The sequence below is a fragment of the Pan troglodytes genome, chromosome 6, assembly GCF_028858775.2.
Source record: "Pan troglodytes isolate AG18354 chromosome 6, NHGRI_mPanTro3-v2.0_pri, whole genome shotgun sequence".
In the NCBI taxonomy this organism is placed as follows: Eukaryota; Metazoa; Chordata; class Mammalia; order Primates; family Hominidae; genus Pan; species Pan troglodytes.
The window spans coordinates 145,476,417-145,503,928 of record NC_072404.2 but is presented as its reverse complement, the minus strand read 5'-3'; the positions used below and the strand labels follow the sequence as shown (position 1 = coordinate 145,503,928).

Below are 27,512 nucleotides of genomic sequence, written 5' to 3'. Positions count from 1 at the left end.
CCCTTGCAGAAGACACCAGAAGCTGGGTTTTGTCCCTGCCCCGAACACTCTGGTCACACTTTCTAGCTCCCCGTGCACACCGGGCGGGAGGCTTTCCTTGTTTCTACGCCACACAGCTCCTATTCCCCCTCCATGGGCCACTGTGGTCATCTTGCTCGTTTGCTGTGGTCTGATCGATCGCCTCCTCCCCTATGGAAGCTTCCCGAAGGCAGGGCCCGCTCACGCAGCACCCCAGCACCAATGGCACGTGCCAGATGTTCGGTGAGCGACGGTGGCCTCGAGGATGGGACGCGCGGCGGCGCCGGGCTGCGGGGGTCACCTCCCGGCCGAGTCCCCTCCCCGCTAGCGGGAGGCAGCTTCTTAGTCGTCTGGGTGTACAGACTGAAATCCACGGCTCTTCCTCCCCAGCCATGTGCGCTGCAGGCGGCAAGTCCATGGCCAGCGGGCGGGTAGCCCAGCGCACCGGGCCTTGGGGAGCCGCCCGCAGCACGGACCGCCCTGGCCCCTGGCTTCACCGCCCCTGCGCGGCTGCTCCCAACCCCGAATCCCGGGAAGCCAGGGGTGACTTCACATCCCTGAAAGCCCTTCTGAAAGAATTTTCTCAGTAACTATCCAGGCCCATGTGCCTGCCGCCGGGTCCCAGGAGGATGAAAGTTCTCATGAACGCGACCTTGCAAGCTTGCAGACTTGGACTCCCTTCTCTGGCCCTTGGCAAATCACTGAATTTGTCTTGTCTTGGCCTGCCAATCTGTGAAACGGGGATAAAACTTCTAGGCCTGCGATTCAATACAGGCTTGCCGAGGAGAAAATGAACTGAAAATGCTTGGCTGACATGGCAGGGGCTGCAGAGGCTGGGCTCTGGGGTAGTGTGTGTGTTTGGGGTCCGGGGTTAGATCCAGTGTAAAGCTGGAGTTCTCGTCCTGGATGCCCTAGTATGCAAGTAGCTCTGAGACACCCCCGTGCCTATTGTTCTTATAAACCGCGTCTTTGTGGGCAGCAAGCCTGTGCAGTGCAGGGTGAGCCCAGGCAGAGGCTGACATCCCGAACCATGACCTGATCTTAGCTGTTTCAAGGTGAGGTTTGGGTAGTAAATAACCCAGGTGCAGGAGATGCCTGGATGGCCTGGATGTATTTTTCTGGGGCTGGGAGAGTAACAAAGTTTGCTCCCTGACAGTGGGGTGGGGATTTTGAACACATCCTAAGCAGTCATGGTGAGAGCCTCCTCCACTCCCAGAGCCTTGCAGTTCTAGGTGGCAGGTTCAAGGAGGATAAACTGACCAGTCTGACCCCTCTAAGGTGACACAGGCTGCATGGCAGCTGCTTTCTCTTTTCATGGATGTCATCTGCAATACTCTAAAGCTCCTGGCCTGCTGTGGGGCCCCCAAATAGTAAGTGGCCAGAGCTCCCAGCTGTCTCTGCCTTCTCTTCCCAAGTCCTGGAGCTGGGCTGTGGTGGCTCCTGACCTCCCTGAGTGGTGTTTGGCACCTACCTTCCTGCATGGGCTGCTGAGCTCCCCTGCTGAGCTGTCTGCTGGAGAATCTGAGAAGCCTCTTGCTTTTGCATTTGAGGCTGCAAGGCCAGCGTAGGGTGAGCAGATTGGCTGGGTTGGCTTTGTATGTCACTCAAAACTACCTCCTCTCACCTGGCTGTGGATGAAAGAAAAAACCTCTGCTCTACAATAATGTTCTTGCTTGATTTTATGAATGGACAGGATGGTAAGGAATAGGCTTTGGGCAACAGGATAAAATCACAGCTAAGCCAGGTGTGGTGGTACATGCCTGTGGTCCAAGCTACTTGAGAGGCTGAGGGAAGAGGATCACTTGAGTCCGGGAACTGTGATCGAGCCACTGCACTTCAGCCTGGGCAGCACAGCCTGTCTCAAATAAAACAAACAAAAACCCCACACCTAAAACTTGACAGAGTGTGTATTTTCTAAAAACCTCCTCCCTCTCTTCCATTTTTTCCTTCCACTAGCCTCTAGGATTGGCTTTTAAACCAAAGATTCCCAAGTACCAGTGAGGTTGCAGCTGAATCAGGGAAGAACTTGAAAATACAAATACTCCAGCTGCGTGCTTTGAATCGCCCCGTCTTATGTGGTCAGAAGAGACTCAGACTCGCCATATTCTGAAGAAGAGCTAGACTGAAAGAGCTACAGAAGGTTCTGCTTTAGGAAGGTGGAAAAAGTAAAAAAACAAAAAATCAGGATCACACTCAAAAACCAGCAGTCACTGCCATAGCCCCTCTGTGTCGTCACCTGTCTTACTACCATGAGCTCTTGCAGCTGTTTTTTTTTTTGGCTACTCACCTTTTTTTTTTTTTTTTTTTTTTGAGATGGAGTCCTGCTCTGTCACCCAGGCTGGAGTGCAATGGCACTATCTCAGCTCACTGCAACCTTCGCCTCCCAGGTTCAAGCAATTCTCCTGCCTCAACCTCCCGAGTAGCTGGGATTACAGGCACCCACCATCATGCCCGGCTAATTTTTGTATTTTTAGTAGAGACGGGGTTTCGCCATGTTGGCCAAGCTGGTCTCAAACTCCTGACCTCAGGTGATCTGCCCATCTCAGCCTCTCAAAGTGCTGGGATCACAGGCGTGAGCCACCATGCCTGGCCTGATATCCACCATTACTCTCTAATTTACACGTGTACCTGGCTGTTGCTTCAATCTGAGACATTCTGTTTATCCCCTTCCTGCTATGGAGAGCAGGACTCAGCTCACTTGCATCACCACCCTCCCTCCCTCGTCCTACATTTAGTTTCTTCTTTAATGGTTAACTTTGTAATTTTTAGTAAATTTTTTTTTTTTTTGAGTTGGAGTTTCGCTCTTGTTGCCCAGGCTGGAGTGCAATGGTGTGATCTTGACTCACTGCAACCTCTGCCTCCTGGGTTCAAACTATTCTTCTGCCTCAGCCTCCCAAGTAGCTGGGATTACAGGCGTGCGCCACCACGCCCGGCTAATTTTGTATTTTTAGTAGAGACAGGATTTCTCCATGTTGGTCAGGCTGGTCTCGAACTCCGGACCTCAGGTGGTCGGCCTACCTCAGCCTCCCAAATTGCTGGGATTACAGGCGTAAGCCACCATGCCCGGCCTTCACTTTTATTTCTTATTCCATCAACTAGAGAGCAATCACAGTGAATATCTCCATAATGCTTACTATATGCCAGGCGTCATTTGAAGTACCTTACCCATATCTACTTATTTCAGCCACACAGTATGAAATAAGTAGATAGTATGGAGAGAGGTTACTATTGTTAGCCCCATTTCAGAGAAAAGGAAACTAGGGCCATTTTGTTATTATTTTAGTGGTTCTCCAAGAAGGAGCGGAGAATACTTGTGTACTTGGTCTGCCACTGAGTTCTAATGGGCAAGGATTGGGAAACGTTCATTCTGGCCTTTGCAGTGAAGTCCCCTGCTGGACAATGAAATATGACAATAAAAAGTAAGGTAACAAAATCTCTCATCTTGGCCGGCACTGGCCAGTTAGCTCAGCTGTGGGTCAGGGGTTCCCAAATGTCTTAAACCAGCTGAATTGGAATCAACAAAAGAGTTTATTAAAATACACACCTATTAAAATATAATCCTTGGGGTTTGGGCCCAGGAATCTGTATTGTTAACAAGTATGGATCATGGTTTTGAAACCAGTGGGTTACAGGTGGCTTGGCAGTGGGCCGTGTTCTAGTCCCTACTCCATTTTCAATACTTTTTCTTGGAGCCTGCACTATGCAAGTGGAAATCCTGACTGTGCCACTCACTAAGGAACCACCTGGAGCGGGCAGCAGACCTCCCACCACGGTGGGATCAGTGATCTTAAGATCAGGATCGAGTTTAAGAGGTAACTCTAGTCCTAGCACTGCACACCTATGGTACTCACCATTATGCTGCAGGCTTTTTTGGCCAAACATCCTAAATAAAGAATGTTAGATCTTGGGGATTATCTAGCCAACCTCCTCATATTTGACAGATAAGTAAACCAAGACCCAAAGAAAAGCAAGTTGCATACAGAACAGGGCTATTATGGACTGAGCCAAGAGCAGAGCCCTTGTCTCCTAACCCCCAGGTCATCTCTTCCTAGAATTGCACTAAGAGGTAGCCACTAGCCATGTGTGGTTATTTCCCTATAAATACATGAAAATTAAATCAAATTAAAAATTCAGTTTCTCAGCCATACTAGCCACATTTGAAGTACTCAAAAGCCCCATGTGGCTTGTGGCTACCACCATATTGGATGGTGCAGATACAGAACATTTCCACCATTGCAGAAAGCTTTATTGCTCTAGCACTGGGCTAGAACCTGGCCTTTCATTTGAAGGCAGTAGGGAAACTGGATGGTTTTACCAATGTTTTCTTCCCTCAAGCAATTACTGCAGAAGATTAACTACAAGAGAACGTGGTTGTTGTTAAAGTAGCTTAACAACATCATTTTAACAAACTAGAATTATATACACATAAACTGGAAGAACAAAACCACGCAAACCAACTAGGCCACTGAAACTCCTCCCACTAGGCCAAGATGGGTCTTAGATGCCTTATCTAAGAACCAAATCAGATGCACATAAGAGCCCATTTCAAAGCTCTGGCTGGTCTGAAGACTGAAAGGTATAGGGTGCATTTCTTACATCTGGTAGGTTGGAGAGGACTATAGTTAGGAGAAATAAACCCAAGGAAAGAAGACTGCTCTGCATAATAAAGTATTAACTGTAAGGTGGATGAATGGGTAAAAATTGTTTCTCTTCTTCCTTGTAGATGTATATTGTAATATCTAAGATTATTTGTCCATGGAAGGTGTGTTCGATCCAATAGTTAACCAATGGAAACACTGAAAAATACAAGGCATCTGTTCAGTTCTAGAAGGGAGAACTTAAAAGTGACCAGACTTGGGAGTATCCTTCCCTACCTACTCTGGACTAAACAGACATGGAGAAAAGCACTGCATGGAGAAGGATTAGAGGATTAGAGATCACAGCATCATAAAACAGAGGTTTGTTTTGGTGAGGGAAGCATCTGGAAGACCAAGGGCAGAGCTAGGAAGTGTAGTTTCACCCCCAGAGGACCCCTGCACAGGGCTCAGCAGCTCCTGGGGCTCTTCCCTCAGATCATAAAGACAGTCATATGACTATATATACAGGTTCACATTTTCCCTTTGAATTATCTGTAGCTCTTCCAACCCTTCAGAAAAGTCTTGATATACCTATACAAACTTGTCTAGCAGTGGTTTGGGGAACGTGGGGTGGGGCGGTGAGAGGGAGTGTGGGCTGCCCGACAGTTGCTCCCTTGCTGATGTCTTTGTGGAGGGAGCAGTGTGCTGGCGAGGGAACTCTTGTGTGTCCAGGAGTTCCAGATAGTGAGCAGATAAAGAACCCACAGTGGAGTGGGGGTGGAAGGCAGATGACTCACAGATATTACAGAGAAAAGCTGAGCCTGGTGGGGGTGGTGGAGGTGGGTAGGACTGACGCTTCTGTCATATAGGTGCGCTCACGTACACACAAATTACCATTAGACAATCAAGGTGAACTTGAACCAAATTGATTTGGATAAGATTTATTGATCAGATTGTTTTAGAAAACCAACAGCAAAACACTGACAAGGTACATAAATACAGATTGGACATTTTAGGGTAAATTCACTGTATTTCCTACTTGCTTGTAGGAAACCGAGTAAAGTGGAAAAGCTGTCCTGATCATATGGCATGCACACCAGACTGCAAAAGGACGTCCACACTATTTAACAGGACTGTGGCAAAATAGCTTTAAAGTAAGGCGAGCATTGTGTATGGCCCAAGCATACCCTGTAGGAAGAGCAAAGCTAGGCTCACCTCTCAGAGACTGTGTCTCAGAAAGAGGCTTCCTTTCTTGCCTAGGTTCTTCCATGAAATTCGTCATTGGCAGGTGCTTTTCCAGGGAGATGCCTGTGCTCTCCCTGTGCAGACTCTGTGCACAAGGAAGTGGCCTTAGAGAGTGTGTTTTCTGATGCCTCCTTTATATTCTAAATGTATAACTAGTAAAACAACAATTACTACCGCTTGGTGAAATTGTTTTTTGTTTTTTGTTTTTTTCTGAAAACTGCCTCTGACTCCACCCTGTACACTGACTAAGCAGGGCCCTTAAAAAACTTATAAAAAGTTGTTTGTTTGTTTTTTTTTCAAATTAAAAACATGAAAATTACACCAAAAAGATGGAACTACTTTTGTAGCACAACTCAGAACTTCTGTTCGTAACACCAGACTAGAGAAGAGGTCGCTTTTGGCTGAATCTAATGACCTTAGAAGGGAAAGGCCATTGCTGGGCAGGATCTGGTGGCAACGCACACGGAAGTCCTAGAACTCTATGAAGCCTACCTCAGGCCCTGCGGGTGCGTCTGGAGTTCCAAGGCATTTGGGGAACCAAAGCAATTTCAGCTAACAGTGACCAGTTTTTAGAATGGAACTTATGATCAGAGGACCATAAACCCTCATCCACCCTAGAGCTCAATGCCAGAAAAATAAAAAATAATACAAAAAATAAAGGAAAATAGCTTTTTGTGCTATATCAGAATGCTGGCAGGTAGACAATTCAGTAACCTGTGCCACTTTCTAAACATCTGTAAGACCACAAAAAAAAAAATGGGTTTTACAGAATACGAAGACCAACACAGTCTTAGAGGATCATTCAACCTTTCCTACATGCCAAGCTGTGTGATTGGAAAATAGAAGAGCCATAGCTCTTGCAAGATTAGAGGAAAAGCAAGTATTTGTCAAGAGCCAAAGAAATGTGTTCAAATAATGGAGTTTCCTCTGTGTCGCACACAGCTTTTCCTTCCCGTAGGTACTAAGAGTTCTTTGGTGGTTAGAGGAGAGATGGCCTGGAGCTCAGGGCAGGAGATGACGCTGAAGAGTTACATCTACTCAGGATTACCACCTGTGGTTCCTAATTTCAGCATTCAACTCTTAATTGTTCAGCCTGACTAATTACAGGCAATCATCTGCTTATATGGTCACTGGTTGTCAGCTCCTACTGATTGTTCCTTTTCCTTTTCTACCTACTCATTAACCCCATTCCATGGAAAAACAGGTGCTTACAGGAAAGGATAGGGAGGAAAAAGAAATGTAAATGAATCTATTGTTTGGTAGAAAAGTTGATTCACTGATTATCTATGGATTTCAATGATCTGTGCTTTACTCTTGCTACTGTGGATAACCAAAAGTCACTGTTAACGTATCTTTTGCTTAAAAATGTTAATATGCTTATTATGCTTTAAAATCTAGCTATTTAAGGGCATGAATGGTTTAAAGCAAATTTTTACATCATGTCATTATGGCCCTGAAAAAAGGAGATTCTGCCAATGGAAAGGGTTTTGTTTAGCCCCAGTTAAGATTTCAATCTATTCTGTGTCAGTTTATAGTTTTTCCAGGATATGGAAAATATTAAATGAAGAAAGCATCATTTTCTTCATTTAATAAAGTATTACATTCCCAGATAAATTAGTATATACATAGGAGAATGGTTAGTGTTAAATACTAGGTTTTAATTCTCCGTTTAGGAAACTCCTTACAGATGGACTTCCTTGTTCTCCGGCAACAAAATGTAAGACATGCAAACATGAGAGAGTACAAAGATGACAGGGAGAAAAAAAATCTCAACTCTAACAAACCTAAGGAACAATGAGTCCCTAAGAGTTGGAGTAAGAAAACATGGACTTGAAAATCCAGCTTTATCATGACATGAGTTGGCTTAAGCCAGCTGATCACATCTAAAATTCTTGGCATAATTTGACCCTAAAGTAGTGAGCTCACTTCCCCAAGATGCAAAAAAGTAGTCTACCTGCTTTATAGTTACACCCTATATATAATCTGTATATATCCATATGTTTCTATATATTGCACTTAAATTTACAGGACTGTAGTAAGACGGCTGGGAGTACCTCAAAGAGGCAGAGAAGCAGCAGGCATAAACTTTCCTAAATCAAGTAAACAGTGTCAGGAATTCCGAGTGCTGGTTATAGATATACCGAAACGCCTGATGACCCCTATCTAATTTCTAGTTATCTACACTTAGTCATTTACACACAGTCTCATTTGGCATCCAGAACATGTACACATGTGTGGTTCTATAGCACTCAGTGCTGGTCATACCATGTCATTTTTACTAGCGTTATATTAAAAGAAGACACTTTAGACCAAGGATATATACTTTTATGAAAATAAAACACACAGGTCTTCGATGTCAGGCCTCCAAGGTCTACCTCAAAGAAGACTGCCCTCAGAAGGCTTAACAAAGGATGCCAGCAAGTATGGATGGAACCAGACCACATCTCTCTTCAGCTCTCTGGTGTAGCAGGGCTAGAGAGTCACTTCTATCCTAAGGACCATGAAAGTCTAAGCACAGAGGCTGAGCATTCAGTCTTTGGTCCCTGTATAAATCCAGGTCAAAAATCCTCTTGCCACCCTGGACAGCCTGGCTTGTTCAATTTAGAATATATTTCCACCAAATATCCAGAGGCCAGGCTGAAGTCATGCAGCAACGCTCTGTTTTGGACTAATGGAGCTGCTCAGACTGACTTGCTCTGGGAGAGAACGGAGGAGCAAGCCTGGCAGTGGTGGCAGGAGGTTAAGTGCTACACAGACTGGTAATGGCAAGACGTGGGAGGATGGGCCCCTAGAGGAGCTGCTCCTTTTTCTGCCTCTCTCCCACATTCCTCACTCCCCAGAAAGGACCCAAGTTCACAGGTGCGTGGTTATTATAAGACTTCCCAGAATACAGGCTCCATGAACTCAACCCATCACAGAGGGGATGGTATGATAAGGCCTAGAAATCAGGAGCATGTCTGGAGGCTGCGGTTTTCTCTTTCCCAGAACTGAACACCAGATGGTAGCTTTTTAACCGTAGCTCAAAGGTCATTTTAAATCCACACATAAGCTAAAGAGATCCCTTCTGGGATGAAGGAAAAAGAATAACTTTAAAAGCTAGGTGAAAAAAGAGGCACTTAAAGGAAAGATGTGTTCCAACTCTCCCATGCGAGTCTCCTGCTGTGAGCTGGCCCCAGGAGGACCAGCGCTGCCCCTTGCACGCCTTCAGCCTTCAGCACCTTGAGTACACCTGCGGCTTACACATGCGCATGGTGAGCCTCTTGCTCAGCTCCCCTAGCAGCCAGATGGCAAAGCGAGTAAAAATTTATGTCATTCTTTTTAGAATTAAAAAAAAACAAATCAAACAAACCAGAACTAAAATTTCACACACACAAAATGAACGCTACTCAGTTTCATTCCTTCCTCATGCTAGTTTTTAAATGATACTTGGTTCTTCAGGAAGGATGACCTGTGGCTTTACCCCCAAGACCTTGTATCCAATTACTAGACAATTATTCACAGCACCATGCACATTAAAGCAGACGGAAAAGAAGGCAACAAGCTAAGGGAAAAATCAAGGACCAACTGCCTGAGAAAATGGCAGGTACCTGGCCCAGAGATTAGAAAAGAAACAAGTTCTCAAAAGGAAATGGCCAAGATGATAGCCAAAGACCACAGCCCGAGTGGAAGCCAAGTTAACAAGCCCAGAGGATGCAGGTTTTCTCTGCCTGGCTCTTCTCTGGCCTCCCTCGGGAGCTTGTGTTCATGTTACACGGCATTTACACCACATACTTAGGGTCTACAATTCCCCATGAAGAAGTCAAAGAGATATTTAAAACCATTAATAAGCATAAGAGAGTTTCAAAACTGCCAGAATGAAGAACTTTGGCCACCACAAGTTTTTCCGTTTGAAACATTCTTGGTGCCATAATTTCTAAGAGCAACAACAAAGAGCACGACCACGACACACACGTAAGTCTTTTGACAAGCCAACTCTAACCACTGCTGGCACCATGAGGATGAGAAAGAAATCACTAACCAAGAGTTGCTGGGCTGCTTAACCTTCCTTCAAAGCCAAAGGGTAGGTTTGAGTTATCTGTGCAACAAGATGGCAAGCACTGCTGCCATCAGACCCAGCTACTACTCAGTTAGACACATCTTGAAAACACTAAGTTAAACATCTAGGTTTAAGTATAACCTGCAAGATTCCCAAGGTTAGCCTTCTCAGCTTCCCCTAAATTTGTGGTTGTTGCTGTTGCTAGATGTAAAAATTTTTTAATTTCATTTTTCTTTATGTTGATGATGTTTTAATTTCTAGAATATTGTATGACATGGAACTGTTCAGAATTCCTTTAAAAAGGAATCTGTCTTGATTAATAACATTATTAAGGTACTTTCAGGCTTTCCCTTAACTCCATCGAGAAGGAAGAGGGAGTATGTGAGTACATGTGCATGTAATGGGTCAGGAGGAAAAGAAGCAAAGAAGGAAGCACGTGGGAAAGTGAGATGTCCATAAACTGAAAAACCAATTTACAGAAAGGCATCTGATGTATTTTCTAAATAAGGCCTTGATCAGGGTAACCAATCCTCTTTGTAGCACATTCTACACTGCCCATAAATAAAGGAGTCTCTTTAAATTAACATTTCCAGTATCAATGAACAGTCCAGAAATCCTCATTTCAAGCGTTCGATGAGTCCCTGTGTGAGTCCAAGGTGCAGAAGTTGTGTTCGGGAGAGGTTTGCAAGGTTAGGGAAGGCCGCAAGCAGCTTCTCCCATGCCAGTTCCAGCAGGCTAGGTACCACCAGCCAGATCTTAAACAATGACCCAGTCCGTTTGTTTTCATGGATGTTCACCACTCCTCCATGAATGTACATGCAACCAGCCTATGAGTAGTCAAAAGAGGACAAATTCAAATGGGAGAGAAACATACAAGGCTGAAGACTCGGTGGGGAAAAAGCATAGTAGATGGAATCAAAATGAAATGAAACAAGAATTCCTCACTGATCCCAATACCATGTGGAGATCAAGAGGGTTTAAATAATTAATGAATTACTAAGGGAAAAACTATATATATATATATATATATGATTTTTTTTTTTTTTGAGACAGAGTCTCACTCTGTCGCCCAGGCTGGAGTGCAGTGGTGCAATTTCAGCTCACTGCAAGCTCTCCACCTCCCGGGTTCACGCCATTCTCCTGCTTCAGCCTCCAGAGTAGCTGGGAATACAGGCACCCGCCACCACGTCCGGCTAATTTTTTTTTGTATTTTTAGTAGAGATGGGGTTTCATCCGTGTTAGCCAGGATGGTCTCAATCTCCTGACCTCGTGATCCGCCCACCTTGGCCTCCCAAAGTGCTGGGATTACAGGCGTGAGCCACCGCGCCCGGCCTATATATATGAATTTTTTTTTACTTCAACAACAAACAATTTCACTATTAACTAACATTAAACTAAACCTATATTAAGTATCCAAGATGCCAAATACTGGGAATACAAAGATGAAAATAAAGGCCTTTGCCTTCAAGAAATGAGCAGGATCTTCAATAATATGGTATCAAGGGGGTAAAACTATTCCGCCCTCCCAGGAAACACCTTTGACATCACGGTCAGGGCCGGAATGCCACAGGTAGCATTTCTCTTACATTTATGTTATTCTCTCAAATTTGGGTGTGATGATTTTTCTCCTCTTTTCTTAGAGGAGGGCCTATCTTTGGAAGGAAGTTTTAAAAATATGTTATTAATCATCTAAGGTTTGCCTATATCTGGCTTTTTTTCTTGCTAATATCTCTAAAAAGATTTCCTTATCATCTGTAACTACATAAGGAAGATATGAAAATAAAAACTTACTGGTGTAACAGCTGCACAGTGAAAATAAACTGGCTCTGGCATGGTAGCTGGGAGCTTCACCCATTGGAAAGTCTGCAGATTCAACTTCCAGATATCTCCCAGGATCACCTCTCCATTATAGCCCCCACAAATAAATACATCTATGAAGAAAAGAGAAAGCCAAGATCACACAAAGGAAAAGAGCCAAAGCTATGGGGTGTTTTAGAGTAGGTCACACAGCCAGCTGACATGCGGCCAGTGAAGTGGATTGCCCCATGACACAGACGACTTCTGCTGTGCAGCCTCTCATGCTGTTGTCTTGTCCCTCAACAGAACTGAGATGCTATGTCAGGGTCTTCCCTGGGACTAAGAATGCAAGCCTCTAAGGAGCCTTCATGTCAAAGTTTCCAAATTCAAACACATACCTACAGATTCCAGGCACAGAAAGTAAATGAGCAAGGGGGTCTAGGGAAGATAAACAAACAGAAGTCTCAGGAAAACAGACAGAAATGCTCATGCTCTAAAAGAGGCGACAGCTATGCAGCCCCAGCTGTTCGGTCCTATAACAGACTTAAGGCTGGCAATTGCCAGATCGTCCATTTTTTTCAAGGCAAGTTGGAAATCTGGTTATGTTTTTAAAAATGAAACATTTTGATTTTTAAGTTTTGGCTAGTGTATATATATATATATATATATATTTTTTTTTTTAAGAGACAAGGTCTCACTATATTACCCAGGCTGGTCTTGAACTCCTGGGCTCAAGTGACCCTCCCGCCTCAGCCTCCCAAAGTGCTAGGATTACAGGCATGAGCTACCATGCCTGGCCTCAAAAAAAATTTTAATACACATATGAGCCAAACAAAACACATTTGCAGGCCACCAGTTTGCAAACTCTTCTTTAAATAATGTCCTGGAAAGAATATACATTTATCTGCTCGTAGAGACTAAAGTCTCTATGTAGACATTTAACCTGAGGAGGAACGTTCACTTCACTGCAATGTTCAGTTTAGGAACACAAAAGAGGCTCTTCCAAGCTTTCTTCAGCGAGAAGAGGACAAACTGAAGCTCTGTTTGATCTGTACAGTTATTAGGAATAATTTTCCCAAAATGAAAGGTGTGGGTTTTCTGGTAAAATCAGTTAGTTATAACTGATTAGATAACTTGTAACAAAGGCTATGTGAACCTTCAAACGAAATGCCTAGAACTAAGGTTGAATTCTATTTGTATGGTGCTTGGCCTCAAAGAATTAAATGAATAAATTTCTTAACTCAGGTCTAGACCAAGTTTAAGCCAATACTTAAGCTATAAAATTCACTGGAAACTTTTTTGGCTAGGATTCAAGGAAAACTGAAAGTACAGTTCCATTCTCACAGAGAGAAATGTGAGCAATGTCATTATCTATAAATCTTATCCAGAAAGCAGGAGCACAATAAAAAATCCCTCTGAACTAGAGATGGCAGAATAATCCTAGTTGCATCTGAACTAAGTTGCTAAAAGCATACAGGCTATCTAACTCATTTATACATGCTTTCCTCCCAGAAAAAATTTAAGAGCTATATCAAACGATGAAATAAGTTGTAAATTAAAAGACAGGAAGGTTATCCAGAGAGGAGTCACTTATCACATTTAGTTAAAGTAGCTGCAGCTGCTTTCTGAAGCCATACAATGCCTTTGTTGTAATATGGCCAAAGAATGAGTGAAGAGTTCCATTTGGCATCAGAGAGAGAACAGAATCAACTTTATGAAATAACACTCTGAAGGAGTTATTACAATTTTAATACAATGTTCGCTGAGGTCTCTACAGTATAAACAGTCAAGATTATTAGTATTAGCCACCATAACCACAGACATCTGTTGAGGTGTGGGATGCTGAAACATCAAGTGCTACAATAAAAGCTTATTTATCACCATTTTTTGAGTTCTCTAATAACTGAAGGAACCCAAACACCATACTAGTTTACATTATGAAAACGGCTGACAGAGGCATAACTATGAATTTCCCTTTAAGTTTACAAGAAATAGACTTTTCTCAAAGTTATGAGCCTCTTTTGAGGCGGCTATCTTAGGAAATAAGACATTTTCAGAAGATACAATTACAGAAATGGAAGCAAAATGTTATTTAGAATCCTTACCATTTTTTATTTGAACACAACTGTGACACCTTCGGGCTGCAGGAAAGCCTGCCAAACACACAAACACAGAAGTTCCATTACTTACAGAAAGACTGGGAACCACACTGATATAACACAGTGAAAGACACACTACGTGTAACTCAAAACAATCCCTTTGTTACATGTTAAGCAAACATTGACTAGTCCTTCCACTCCCTCCTTATTTCAAAAGCCATCAGGACTCTCATCGTAACAGTACAATGCTAAGGTGCCGGAAACAAAGAGGGAAAGGACAGGAGTTGCTAGTGGCTTTCCCAAGCCCTCTTACCCACAAGGAGATAGGTAGATCTTTATTATTTATTTAATTTAGAGACAGGGTCTCACTGTGTTGCCCAGGCTGGAATGCAGCAGTGCAATCTTGGCTCACTGCAGCCTCCGCCTCCTGGGCTCAAATGATCCTCCCACTTCAGCCTCCTCAGTAACTGGGACTACAGGTGCACACCACCACACCCAGCTAATTTTTTGTATTTTTAGTGGAGACAGGGTTTCACCATGTTGCACAGACTGGTCTCGAACTCCTGGGCTCAGCCTCCCAAAGTGCTGGGATTATAGGCATGAGCCACCATACCCAGCCGGTAGATCTTTATTTAGGCTCCAATTTCTTATATCACCCATATTTCCCAACTTCTGCCAAAGAATTCAACAAAGAGGATTAAAAGTCTCTTTGCTCAATCGCTAAGGAGAATTACTGTGTTTTTTTGTTAGTTTTTGTTTTCGTTTTTTATTTATTTATTTTTTTGACAGAGTCTTGCTCTGTCTCCCAGGTTGGAGTGCCGTGGCGTGATCTTGGCTCACTGCAATCTCTGCCTCCCAGGTTCAAACAATTCTCCTGCCTCAGCCTCCCAAGTAGCTGGGATGACAGGTACATGCCACCACGCCCAGCTAATTTTTACATTTTTAGTAGAGATGGGGTTTCACCATGTTGGCCAGGCTCGTCTCGAACTCCTGACCTCAAAGGATCCACCCACCTCGGCTTCCCAAAGTGCTGGGATTATAGGCATGAGCCACCACGCCCAGCCCTAAGGAAAAATTATAATTGGGCTAAGGAATACAAGTATTTTCTAATACCAGTTCAACAGATTTTTCTTTCTTTTTGAGATAGGGTCTCATTTTGATGCCCAGGCTGCAGAGTAGTGGCTCAATCATGGCTAACTACAGCCTCTATTTCCCAAGCTCAGGTGATTCTCCCACCTCAGCCTCCGGAGTAGCTGGGACTACAGGTGTACACCACCAGGCCCAGCAAATTTTTTTGTATTTTTTGTAGAGACAGGGTCTCACCATGTTGCTTGGGCTGGTCTCAAACTCCTTGGCTCAAGCCTTGGCCTCCCAAAGTGCTGAGATTATAGGCATGAGACAATGCGCCCAGCCCAACAGGTATTTAACTTGCCATATAACTCAGTAAAATTACTTTTTCCTTCCAAAATGAGTAAAAGTATAATACATGTTTGTTAAAGATAAATTAATCAATACTTTAAATTTACCTATTTTTTCATGGGGTTTTGTTGCAATTTCCTCCCAGGCATTCGTTTCAAGGTTGTATGCATGGATCTTGGAGAAAAAAAAGAACATATACACATACATAAATAATTGTAATTTTAGCTAGCCTGAAAAAGGATTTTTTAAAAAATAGACTTTGTTTTTTAAAGCAGTTTTCAGTTCACAGCAAAACTGAGCAGAAGGTACAGTGATTTTCCATACAGAAAACTGGACTTTTAACAGCAGCAGCCTGCGTAAACATATATTCTTAGTTGAAAAGTCTTTCTTTTCTTTTGCTTTTTTTCTGATCTTTCCAAATACAAGGGAAAACATTAAATGAGGCAGTTGAAAATTAAACACATATATGATTTCAATTTTTATTTTATTTTTTATTTTTTTTTGAGATGGAGTCTTACTCTGTCACCCAGCCTGGAGTGTAGTGACGTGATCTTGGCTCACTGCAGCCTCTACCTCCCAGGTTCAAGCAATTCTCCTGCCTCAGCCTCCCGAGTAGCTGAGACTACAGGTGCCCGCCAACACGCCCAGCTAATTTTTTGTGTTTTTAATAGAGATGGGGTTTCACCATGTTGGCCAGGCTGGTCTCAAACTCCCAACCTCAGGTGATCCGCCCGCCTCGGCCTCCCAAAGGGCTGGGATTACAGGCATGGGCTACCGCACCCAGCCCACTTTTTAAAATTCACAGCAAAAAACGAAGAAAAAGGTTGGAATGAGAAGCTGCAGTGCATGTGATGCTTGATTTTCTTGTATATGTTGTTCTGCAACTTCCACATTTTCTACAAGGGGCATGTATCATTTTTATAACAGAAAAAAGCAAGTGTTTGTAAGGGAATGTGGGAATTCAGTTTTGACAAAACTTGAAAAAGACCATTAAGGTTCCAAGCAGTCCAGGAGCTCTACAGCGTAATCTAGGTTCCCCTGGGATGTGTGACTATGACGTTTTAGAAATGCCACAGGGATGGATGAATAACAGCCCTTTAGAGCTCAGCTTTCTCAAGTTCATGACGTGCAACCCTAAACAAGCCTGTTCTTTTTATATACACAGCAGTGATGATGATGCGGATGTGACATTCTGATAATGCTGGTTCCAATTCTAATTAGTTGCTCCATTCAAGCTACTATGCCTTCCTTTTAGTCACTTTCCTTTTCCAGCATAAGGGGATAATTTTTATAAAGTATTTTCAGTGTGTGATAAATAACACCTGTCAACTGAAAGCATTTTGGGGCACAGGGTTTGACCTTATAAAGTGCATCCAACACAAAATAGGTGTTAATGAGGAATGTGCTCAAAAATTAAAATATCCAAAGTAACAGAATTATCTTGCTTGGTTGACGCAAGCCTCTTTCTATCCTTCTCCCTCTCCCTTTTTTTCTTTTTAAAAAAATATACCTTGTTTAAGGAATATGCTGTCCAGGAAGTACCACCTCCCAAGATGTAAATCCTCTGCCCGTCATGTGCAATTTCATGTCGGTATCTGAAAATTTACAATAAAATTCATTTATAATTAAGTGAAAAATGACCTAAGATTTAGCTATAAGGTTTTTTTATTACATCATTATTTATAACAATAAATTATTGGAAATAACCTAAGTGTTTAACAATAGTGAATTGGTTATATGACTTACAGAATATACATAAAATGGATTAGTATACAACCAGTAACAGAGTAGGCACCAGATGGTGGTTAATGTATTGAGAACTTTTTTGTGTCATTATTTTTTAATCAATTGCATTAAAAATTTATAGATACATAAATATGTACAGAAAATGGCTATTAGGATATAATCCAAAACATTAAACCTGGTTATCTTTGAGTTTAGACTTGGATTTTTATTTTCTTCATTTTGCTAATTTGTATTTTGTAGAATTTTCTATAATCTTTTGTGATAACTTTGTATAAAGGGGAAATTATTACATAGTTTTAAAAAGTGATCTGTCTACATTTAGAGACCTTAGACTATGAGTTTGCAAATTAAGATACTTATTTAGCAGAAAATTATGCTACACAGAACTGTGGATATAACATAAAACACCTCAGAACTTTCATCCAGGCAGTCTAGCTAAAAGCTAAAATAATTTATGATATGTCCATAAAATGACTTAAAGAAAGCAACCATGTGAAAATGCTTTGAAAACTTAATCTATTGCCTTCTTTACCTGAAGGCCTTGTGGCTGATAAAATAAACTACATCAAAATCATTCCAGTTAGAGGCCGACTCCCAAGTCCTCTTATGGTAGTTTTACAATGATCAGTCCACTAACAGTCTACAATTAAGATAAATTCTTCCTTAGCACCTATATGCTATTTTGTTTAAAGAGGCAACAAAGAAGCACTGGATTCATCTAAATAGAGTTAATAAAAAATGGTTTACTGTCTTTGCTTTCAAACTGGAGGGGGAAAAAAAATCTCTTCAAGTATTTCAGTGAGTTTAATTCAATTTTTTTTTTTTTTTTGAGACGGAGTCTTGCTCTGTCGCCCAGGCTAGAGTGCAATGGCGTGATCTCAGCTCACTGCAACCTCTGCCTCCCGGGTTCAAGCAATTCTCCTGCCTCAGCCTCCTGAGTAGCTGGGATTACAGGTGCCCACCACCACACCCAGCTAACTTTTTTTGTATTTTTAGTAGAGACAGGGTTTCACCATGTTGGCCAGGCTGGTCTCGAACTCCTGACCTCATGATCCGCCTGCCTCAGCCTCCCAAAGTGCTGGGATTACAGGCTGCGCCCAGCCACAGTGAGTTTAATTCTATGAAGAGGCAACTGCTATTAGGAAAGAAAAGTGAAAGATATAGATCTGCTACTAGAAGGCAACTAGAGAGAACATGTGATGTTTGAGTGTTTAACACAGCACTTAAAATGAATGACCTTTCCATCCATCCATCCATCCATCCATACATCCATCCATCATTCATCACCCATCCATCCATGCAAGCTTCCTTCCATCTATCCAATCAACATTCACTGGGCATCACTGTGGGGATGGCCCCGTACCCTGTACTGAAGATACGTCTGTGAGAGAATGAGCCAAAGAATTCTAATATGCAAGTTAAGAAGGGAAATCAGGCTCAGCTTGGTGGCTCACACCTGTAATCCCAACACTCTGGGAAGCCAAGGGCAGGCAGATCGCTTGAGCCTAGGAGTTTGAGAAGCAGCCTGGGCAACATGGTGCGGCCTCATCTGTACAAAAAATTAGCCAGACGTGGTGGCACATGCCTGTATTCCCAGCTACTTGGGCGGAGGGCTGAGATGGGAGAATGCCTTGAGCCCAGGAGGTCAAGATTGCAGTGAGCCATGATTATGTCACTGTACTCCAGCCTAGGTGACAGAGTGAGACCCTTTCTTAAAAAAAAGGGAAATCAAAAAGTAACTGGACGGTAACTGTTTTGTCTGTAATATGAAATTTGGTTATAGTTGTTACCACTGGTTTCTTCTTCAAAGTGTTACTATCTTCCTAATGCAGAGAGACTAAAGTATAAGAGGAAATGACATGGAAAAAATTCTATAGTTTAGAAGGAAGTATTATTTCCTCACCAGAAGAACTTTTTTTACTATAGACCTTTCTTTACTATTTACCTGAGATCTAACATCCAACAGCCAGTTAGTTATTCTAACTGGGGCCAAAGGGTTTTCTTCATATTGCCAACACTCTGAAAGAGGTCAAATGTTAGCACGAAAGAATAAATATGCTTGAATCCTAGAACCTCACCTCTCTTCTGGTAGATCACAGGATAGGTTGTTTGGTTTCAGTTGTGTCCACTCTCTGGTATTGAGATCTAACTTGTGCAGGTCTGTGCTGTAAATATAGCCGGTTGTACCTCCAAAGACATAAAGGGAGCCATTGATGATGGCCATAGCCTGGATAACAAGGAAAGGTGAATAAGACCGACTTGTTAACACTTGATTAAAGAATGTAAACTTACCAGATACCTCCAAATCAGGTTTTATGAAATTCTCTTGTATTTTAATCTTTTAATGTATCAGACTCTTAAAAGAATAAAGATTTTAGAGAACCCAGAGATTATTTTAAGAACCTGGAAAACACCTTTAGAAAGGTGAAGCTTTACTCAACTGGAAAGCAAGTCCTACCTGCCAAGATGATTCTTAAGGGTCCTGGCTGATCAAATAATTTCTAGCCCATGGGCATAGCATTTCCGTTGAAAGCTGCTTCTCTTTATAAGCAGTCTGAAGAAAAATGCTCTCAAGAAGCAGCAGATATGAAAATAAGCCACCACAATCTGCTAAGTAGAAACCCTAGTTAGCAGTTCAAGGAATCTGATGTTTTCCACTGGACCCTTTTCAATGAAAGTTTCAGCTATTGTTATGGCCACTTCTTAAGTTTAAATGCCTCCTGTGGAAGCAACAAAGTTATCCAGTATGTGCTCCTTTGAAGTTAAGCTCAGAAGCTGTTTATCAGTACTAATGCCAGCGAGTCAAGAAAGAAGTCAAAGCTTGGTTGTTTTAAGCTTAAACTCTCAAAGAGTCTCTGATGTATGGTGGGTTGCTCCCTATCTTTCTGGATATAAATTTTCAGACCTAAGGTTTGAAGCGCTGGAACCTAAACTAATCTCTACATAATGTATGTTTTAGCTCAGATCCATGTAAAAGTTTCTTCACCAAGTGCTTTCTCATCTACTCAAGAATCACTCTAAAAATGACCAGGACCCAGACCATAGTGAAGCCCAATCTCTCACGGGGGGTGAGGGTAGAGGTGGAGGTGGGGTTCTAACATTTAAAGGAACTTCCATACAGGTCTACATCCTGACCTAAATTGAATTAGAAACAGAAAGTGAAAAAAAAAGAAAAGAAAGGAAGAGAAAAGAAAAGAACACGGCAAGTAACCAGATTTGCAAATTATAATTTCATATCAGAACTAAAAAATCAAGTACTAACCACAAAGAACTCTTCTCCATTAAAATAAAATGGTAACAATTACAAATATTCTAACACCATCCCCAGACTAGAAAAATATGAACAAATACACCATGACTGGCCACAGATTGGTACCTGTCCATATATACGACTGGGTTTCTTCCCCCGACAGCTGAGCAAAGCCCATCTCTTATACTTCACATTACACACATGGACGTCATTGCCGTTGCTCTCTCCAAATGGGATGCCCGTACCTCCAAACACTAACAGGTTGTTTCCATGCAGCACAACTGAGGAAGGAGAAGCACAAGTTCTGTTCACAAATGGCTACCTGCAATTTGTTCCCACATAAACCCAGAATATCTGAGAAGCTACACATATCTGCTTTAATGATCTCATAAGATAGCTCAAACCACTGACATCTAACTAGTAGCTGAGCGTGCCAAATCTGAAAATCTGAAATCTAATTCAAAATCCGAAACTTTTTGCGCACCAACAATGATGCTTAAAGGAAATGCTCACTGGAACATGTTGGATTTCAAAGTTTTGGATTTGGTATGCTAAGTACAATGCAAATATTTAAAAAAAAATTTTGAAATGTGAAACACTTCTGGTCCCAAGCATTTCAGATAAGGGATACATAGCCTATACTACAAAGTTCTGCAGAAAAAGATCTAATTCCACTATATGGGCTCTATCACATAGTTCATTGCTAGGCATATATGACGTATTCAATACATATTTATGGAATTCACTAAATACTGTGTATAACAATATTGAGTTCCATGAACTACAGTCTACCCAGTATACCACTGCTGCTGAAGACAGTTCAAGCATGCAGCAAAGCAGAGAAAAATGAAGTATCATCTTTGCCTTAGCAAAGACCCAAGGGGACTCAGAATAAAGGGACTAAAGGGACATTCTGTTTTTGCCAGGAGAATGATTTCTAAATTTACAATTATGGTTTCTGTCATTTTAATCCTCTACCAGATAAAACAAAACACACCAATATCCTACAGGTAACTTTGGTGTTCTTCCTCCTGTAGCTCTTTTGTTCCTGCCACCACACACACAAACATACACATGCACACTGTACACACGTATTCTCTTCACTCATACATATGCTCTTTCTCTCTCTCAAAATAGTGCTCCTATGTTATTTCAGTGGCTTTTTTTTTTTTTTTTTTTTTAAGACGGAGTCTTGCTCTGTCTCCCGGGCTGGAGTGTAGTGGTGTGATCTCAGCTCACTGCAACCTCCACCTCCCGGGTTCAGGTGATTCTCCTGCCTCAGCCTCCCTAGTAGCTGGGATTACAGGTGCCCACCACCACGCCCAGCTAATTTTTGTATTTTTAGTAGAGACGGGGTTTCACCACATTGGCCAGGCTGGTCTCGAACTCCTGACCTCAGGTGATCCACCTGCCTTGGCCTCCCAAAGTGCTGGGATTACAGGCGTGAGCCACCACGCCCGGCTGGCTTTTTTTTTTTTTTAACTCTTTTTTTGTTTGTTTGTTTGTTTGAGAGGCAGGGTCTTGCTCTGTCACCCAGGCTGGAGTTCAGTGACACGATCACGGCTTACTGCAGCCTTGACCTCCAGGACTCAAGTGATCCTCCTGCCTCAATTTCCCAAGTAGCTGGGACTACAGGTGTGTGCCACCATGCCTGGCTAACTTTTGTATTTTTTTGTAGAGATGGGGTTTTGCTATGTTGGCCAGACTAGTCTTGAACTCCTGAGCTCAAGCAATCCACCCATGTCAGCCTCCCAAAGTGCTGGGATTATAGGGGTGAGGCACCACATCTAGCCTTCATTTATTATTTTTTTGAGTTGGAGTCTTGCTGTCTTGCCTAGCTGGAGTGCAGTGGCATGAACATGGCTCACTGCAGCCTTGAACTCCTGGGCTTAAGTGATCCTCCCACCTCAGATGTCCAGGTAGCTGGGACTATATGTACAGGCCACTATGCCCAGCTAATTTTTTTTTTTAAGAGACAGGGTCTTGCTACATTGCCCAGGCTGGTCTTGAACTCCTAGCCACAAGTGATCCTCCCGCCTTGGCCTCCTAAATTACTGGGATTACAGGCCTGAGCCACCACGCCAGCACTGATCGGCGATCTTTGATGTTACTGTTGTAACTGTTTTGAGGTGCCATGAACCACGCCCATATAAGACAGTGAACTTAATAAATGCTGTGAGAGTTTTGACTGCACCAATCAGCCATTCCCTCATCTTTTTCCCTCTCCTCAGGCCTCCCTATTCCCTGAGACACAACAAGATTGAAATTAGGCCAGTGAATAACCTTACAATGGCCTCTGAGTATTGAAGTGAAAGGAAGAGTCTACCGTATCTAACTAAATCAAAAGCTAGAATTGACTAAGCTTAGTGAGGAAGGCATGTGGAAAGCAAAGGCAGGCGAAAGCTAGGCCTCTTTCAACAGTTAGCCGAATTGTGAATGCAAAGGAAAAGTTCTTGATGGAAATTAAAAGTACTACTCCAGTGAACACACGAATGATAAGGAAGCAAAACAGCCTTATTGCTGATATGCAGAAAGTTTAAGGGGTCTGGACAGAAGATCAACTACAACATTCCCTTTAGGCCAAAGCCTAATTCAGAGCAAGGCCCTGATTCTCTTCGATTCTATAAAGGTGGGGAAAGGTAAGGAAGCTGCAGAAGAAATGTTGGAAGCTAGCAGAGATTGGTTCAAGAGGTTTCAGGAAAGAAGCCATCTCCATAACATAAAAGTACAAAGTGAAGCAGCAAGTGCTGATGCAGAAGCTACAGCAAGTTATCCAGAAGATCTAGCTAAGTGGCTACACTAAACAACAGATTTTTAATTTTTTTTTTTTTTTTATTTTTGAAACGGAGTCTCACTCTTATTGCCCAGGCTGGATGGAGTGCAGTGGGGCGATCTTGGCTTATTGCAACCCCCGCCTTCCCAGGTTCAAGGGATTCTCCTGCCTCAGCCTCCTGAGTAGCTGGGATTACTGGCGACTGCCACCATGCCCAGCTAATTTTTTTTTTTTTTTTGTATTTTTTGTAGAGACAGGGTTTCACCATGTTGGCCAAGCTGGGTCTCAAACTCCTGACCTCATGATCCGCCCGCCTCAGCCTCCCAATGTGCTGGAATTACAGGTGTGAGCCACCATGCCCGGCCTCTTTTTCTTTTTCTTTTTTTTTTTTTTTGAGACAGGGTCTTACTCTGTCACCCAGGCTGGAATGCAGTGGCATGATCACAGCTTCTGCAGCCTCAACCTCCTGGGCTCCAGCCATTCTCCCACCTCAGCCTCCCAAGTAGCTGGGAATACAGTCGTGCAACACCATGCCTGGTTAATTTTTTTATTTTTTGTAGAGAAAAGGTCTCACTATGTTGCCCAAGCTGGTCTTCAACTCCTGGGCTCCAGTGATCCTCCTGCCTCGGCCTCCCAAAGTGCTGGGATTACAGGCATGAGTCACTGTGCTCAGTGAAAGTGGTTTCTTGAGATAGAATCTACTCCTAGTGAAGATGCTGTGAACACTGTTGAAATGACAAGAAAGGATTTAGAATATCACCTAAACTTAGTTGATTAAGCAGTGGCAGGGTTTGAGAGGACTTGACTCCAATTTTGAAAGAAGCTCTACTCTGGGTAAAATGCTATCAAACAGCATTAAATGCTACAGAGAAATCTTTTGTGAAAGGAAGAGCCAATTGATGCAGCAAACTTCAATGTTGCCTTAAGAAATTGCCACAATCACCCCAACCTTCAGCAACCACCACCCTGATAAGTCAGCTGCCACCAACATCGAGACAAAACCCTCCACCAGCAAAAAGATTACAACTCGCTGAAGGCTCAGATGGTTGTTAGCACTTTTTAGCAATAAAGTATTTTTAATTAAGGTATGTACTTTTTTAGAGATAATGCTATTGCACATGAAAGAGACTAGTGCATAGTGTAAACATAACTTTATATGCACTAGGAAACCAAAAATGTTATGTGACTTGCTTTATTTTGGTGGTTTGGAACTAAACCCAGGACATCTCTGAGGTATGCCTGTACTTTGCTCAACAGCTATTAACTGTCATCGTCATAAGCCCCATTTGTTGACCTTCTACTGCGTGATACTTTATATTGAACCCTCTAAGATATTATTAATCCCATTTTACAAGTTAGGAAATTAAAGCTAAAACTCACCTGACAAGCTGAATTCAAACTCAGGACCCAAATAATTTGGAATCACCATACTGTTATTACCCTAGTAAAAAGCCTATCCACCCACAGGGCAAAATCACATTATAGTGTTATAAATTATTGATGAGGAATATGGGACATTGAACCTGGCTTCTCAGACATTTCATAAAGTCAGGAGTTACGAACTGCTTGCACTCACGTGACATAGATGCCAATTCCCGGGGCATGTAGCCATCTGTGCCCATCTGGTGCCATACTCCTGTAGCAAAATGATACCTCCAGAGTTCCCTGAAGAGAGGATAGTCTTCATTATCAGGCCCTCCCGATTCATCATAATCTGGGTTATAACCTCCAAACACATATAGGTTGGTATTATCTGCCACGCAACGATGTCCACTTCGTGCTGGTGGAGGTCTGTGGCCTAGGAGAGAAGAGGACAGTTTTCCACAGGTGTCCTACCAGTTTAAAAGCACAAACAAAATTAGGTAACAACCATTTTAGCCATAAAAGGGGATCAGGAAGGATTTATAACATGGATATACTTCTTATTTGTTTAGATTTATAACATGGATATACTTCCTAATAATACTTCTTATGCACATATACTACTTAAGATTTTAAGGAGCTAGTCTCTACTTCTATTTTTTATGACTACCTTCAGATTTTGATAACTGTAAAAAGCATGACAAATTCAAGAAAATGGCTGACAACTTGAAATTTTCAAGAAAAGAGGGAGGAAAGGTTTAATAATCCAAAAGCTAACAGGACAAGTTTTCTTATTTCCTTAGAGGAGAAAAAAACACAGGCCAACTAAATTAAACTGTGAATATTAGAGAACTAAATAAATATAATCACAAATATGAATGAGTCATGTATAAATAAAAATACACACACACAAAATCTATGAGTTTTCCACAAGATATAATTATACACTTAAAATGAAAACTGGCTGTTAAGGAGTTACAGTAAAATTTTGACTTTAAATAACATCCCGGATATTATGGAGGTTAACAAAGAATCTCCTTATATTTATCTCAGAGAGCATCTTTCATCCTATTAAGAGCTTTACTAAGAAAAGCTATTCCTACAATTTAAATTTGAAAGTGTCCTGAAGTCTAAATTATATCAACTTTTTTTTGAGACCGAGTCTCACTCTGTCACCCAGGCTGGAGTGCAGTGGCGTGATCTCAGCTCACTGCAACCTCTGCCTCCCAGGTTCAAGCGATTGTCCTGCCTCAGCCTCCCAAGTAGCTGGGATTATAGGTGCCCGCCACCATGCCTGGCTAATTTTGTGTTTTTAGTAGAGACAGGGTTTCTCCATGTTGGTCAGGCTGGTCTTGAACTCCTGACCTCAGGTGATCAGCCTGCCTTGGCCTCCCAACATCCTGGGATTACAGGTATGAGCTACTGCACCCGGTCTCAACTAGTTTACTAAAAATTACTTCAAGGTTATTTTAGAGTAAAAAAAAAAAAAAAACAACTTTATTGTAGTTTCTGTTATCCTTAAAATGTTTATATCAATCTATACAAACCCTTGCCTAACTTCAGAACCAAAGATGCTTAAATACATATTGGATGGAATAAGAAGCTACTATAGTTGTGACCCTAAAGATGAACGTAGTTTTTTATGTTGGTAATAGATACTAGTATAAAGTTAATATTTAGGACAACACTAGACACCTAATAAACATGTTATACATTTATTACCAACCTAATACAGGCCTTCTATATTTACTTTTTAAAATCAAAATCCCACTTTCTAAGGTTATATTTTTAAACAAGAGCTGAAATTGTGCACAGATTGAGAGCAACAAAAAACAGTGAATCACTGAGTTACTCACGTCCAACCTGTTAGTCGTGTTTGAAAGTCTTTGATGGTTCCTCACCACTCAAGTATCAAGTCCCCTGCCCAAAATGTTAGAGCTTTTCTCCTACTAACCTTGTCCTACTGTCAGTTTCTCATACTTCTCTCTGCTTGGAAATCCCAGAGTTCCTCCCTTACACCTTGGCCTAGTCTACCTACCTACCCATCAATCCCTACTTGTGGAAATACCTAAGTCTAGTGCACACCACCCTTTTCATCAAATGAACCCTTCCAGTTCAGTACCATATTACTCATATATTAGTGTATACATGTACAATTAATAAGATCACACCTTAACTATGTAAATACATGAATATCAGGCAAACTATAATCAGTTGGCAAATTTACTATTTACCTTAAATGAAGAACTCAGTTTCTCTTTTTAGGACTCTTGAAACAGAAAGTGTGGTGTGGAAGAAAAAATAAGAGCTCCTATAAATGTCTAAGTTTGAATCTAGGTTCTTTCTAATTGCTACTTTGAGCAAGTCACTGACCTTCATTTAGTCTCAGCTTCCTCATTTGCATATTGGGATATTATTACTGCACTTCAAAGATTTGTTAGATTTGTCATGTTGAAATGTTTATTGGCTTATACAGGTAACTTTCTAGGAGGCTGTGAGCTATTTAAGGGAAAAGGAATACATTTGTATTTACCTTTCTATAACCAAGCCTCGGGCACACAGCAAACACTAAATGAACCGGGAATCAACTTATTTGGCATTTAATTTTTTCTATGCATTTTGTCAGTTTGTTTTTCTTTTCCAAACAGTTTATAAGCTCCTCAAGGGCAAAGGTCATGTATAATAATTATCCTGTATCACCCACAACACCTAAAACAGTTAGTACCTAAAACAGGTACTAAAAGTTTGGTTGACTTTAACGTCAGGCCAAAGTAAACAGCGACAGGGAAGATTAAAACAGTGTCTAACTCTCAGTGGACTTTGGTATTATTATGCCTAACCGATACATGGTTAAAGGAACAGGTGTTGGATTATGCAATGTTCTTCTCAAGGCACAAATGCTTCTTTCTAAGAATTAGCAAGACAAATTTAAAGAAGAAATCTAACAGAGTTGCTATGGTCAGCAGACAGGAACTCTAAAAATCTCTGTCATTTGCTGTATTACCTGAAGCCAATAGATAATTTTTAAAGCTGCTTTTGGGCAAATATGAAAAGAAATGCAGTCTATTCTACATTTTCTCTAAATGGCTGTACAGCAGGGAAGGTGATGTTATAAGTTTATTGCCAACTATCTCTGTGACAAATACAATTCACATGGATTACACAGTTGAGGGGTCTGTGAAAAGACGGT

The 27,512-nt window shown here is 41.9% G+C and overlaps 1 protein-coding gene across 2 annotated transcripts in view; it reads right to left on the bottom strand.

Annotated features, from left to right (window-relative positions):
• Positions 1-5,520: 5,520 nt before the first annotated feature.
• The window catches only part of KLHDC10 (kelch domain containing 10), a 65,291-nt gene continuing 43,299 nt past the window's right edge, over positions 5,521-27,512 (bottom strand). For both annotated transcript variants that reach the window (XM_519376.6, XM_009454199.5), the window contains 8 exons: positions 24,537-24,758; positions 20,314-20,468; positions 19,016-19,164; positions 16,702-16,786; positions 15,299-15,365; positions 13,779-13,826; positions 11,668-11,807; positions 5,521-10,703 (listed from right to left, as the gene is read on the bottom strand). In XM_519376.6, coding sequence (XP_519376.2) covers positions 10,494-10,703; positions 11,668-11,807; positions 13,779-13,826; positions 15,299-15,365; positions 16,702-16,786; positions 19,016-19,164; positions 20,314-20,468; positions 24,537-24,758 — 1,076 coding nt within the window. In that variant the 3' untranslated portion in view covers positions 5,521-10,493. The remainder of the gene's footprint in view (positions 10,704-11,667; positions 11,808-13,778; positions 13,827-15,298; positions 15,366-16,701; positions 16,787-19,015; positions 19,165-20,313; positions 20,469-24,536; positions 24,759-27,512) is intronic.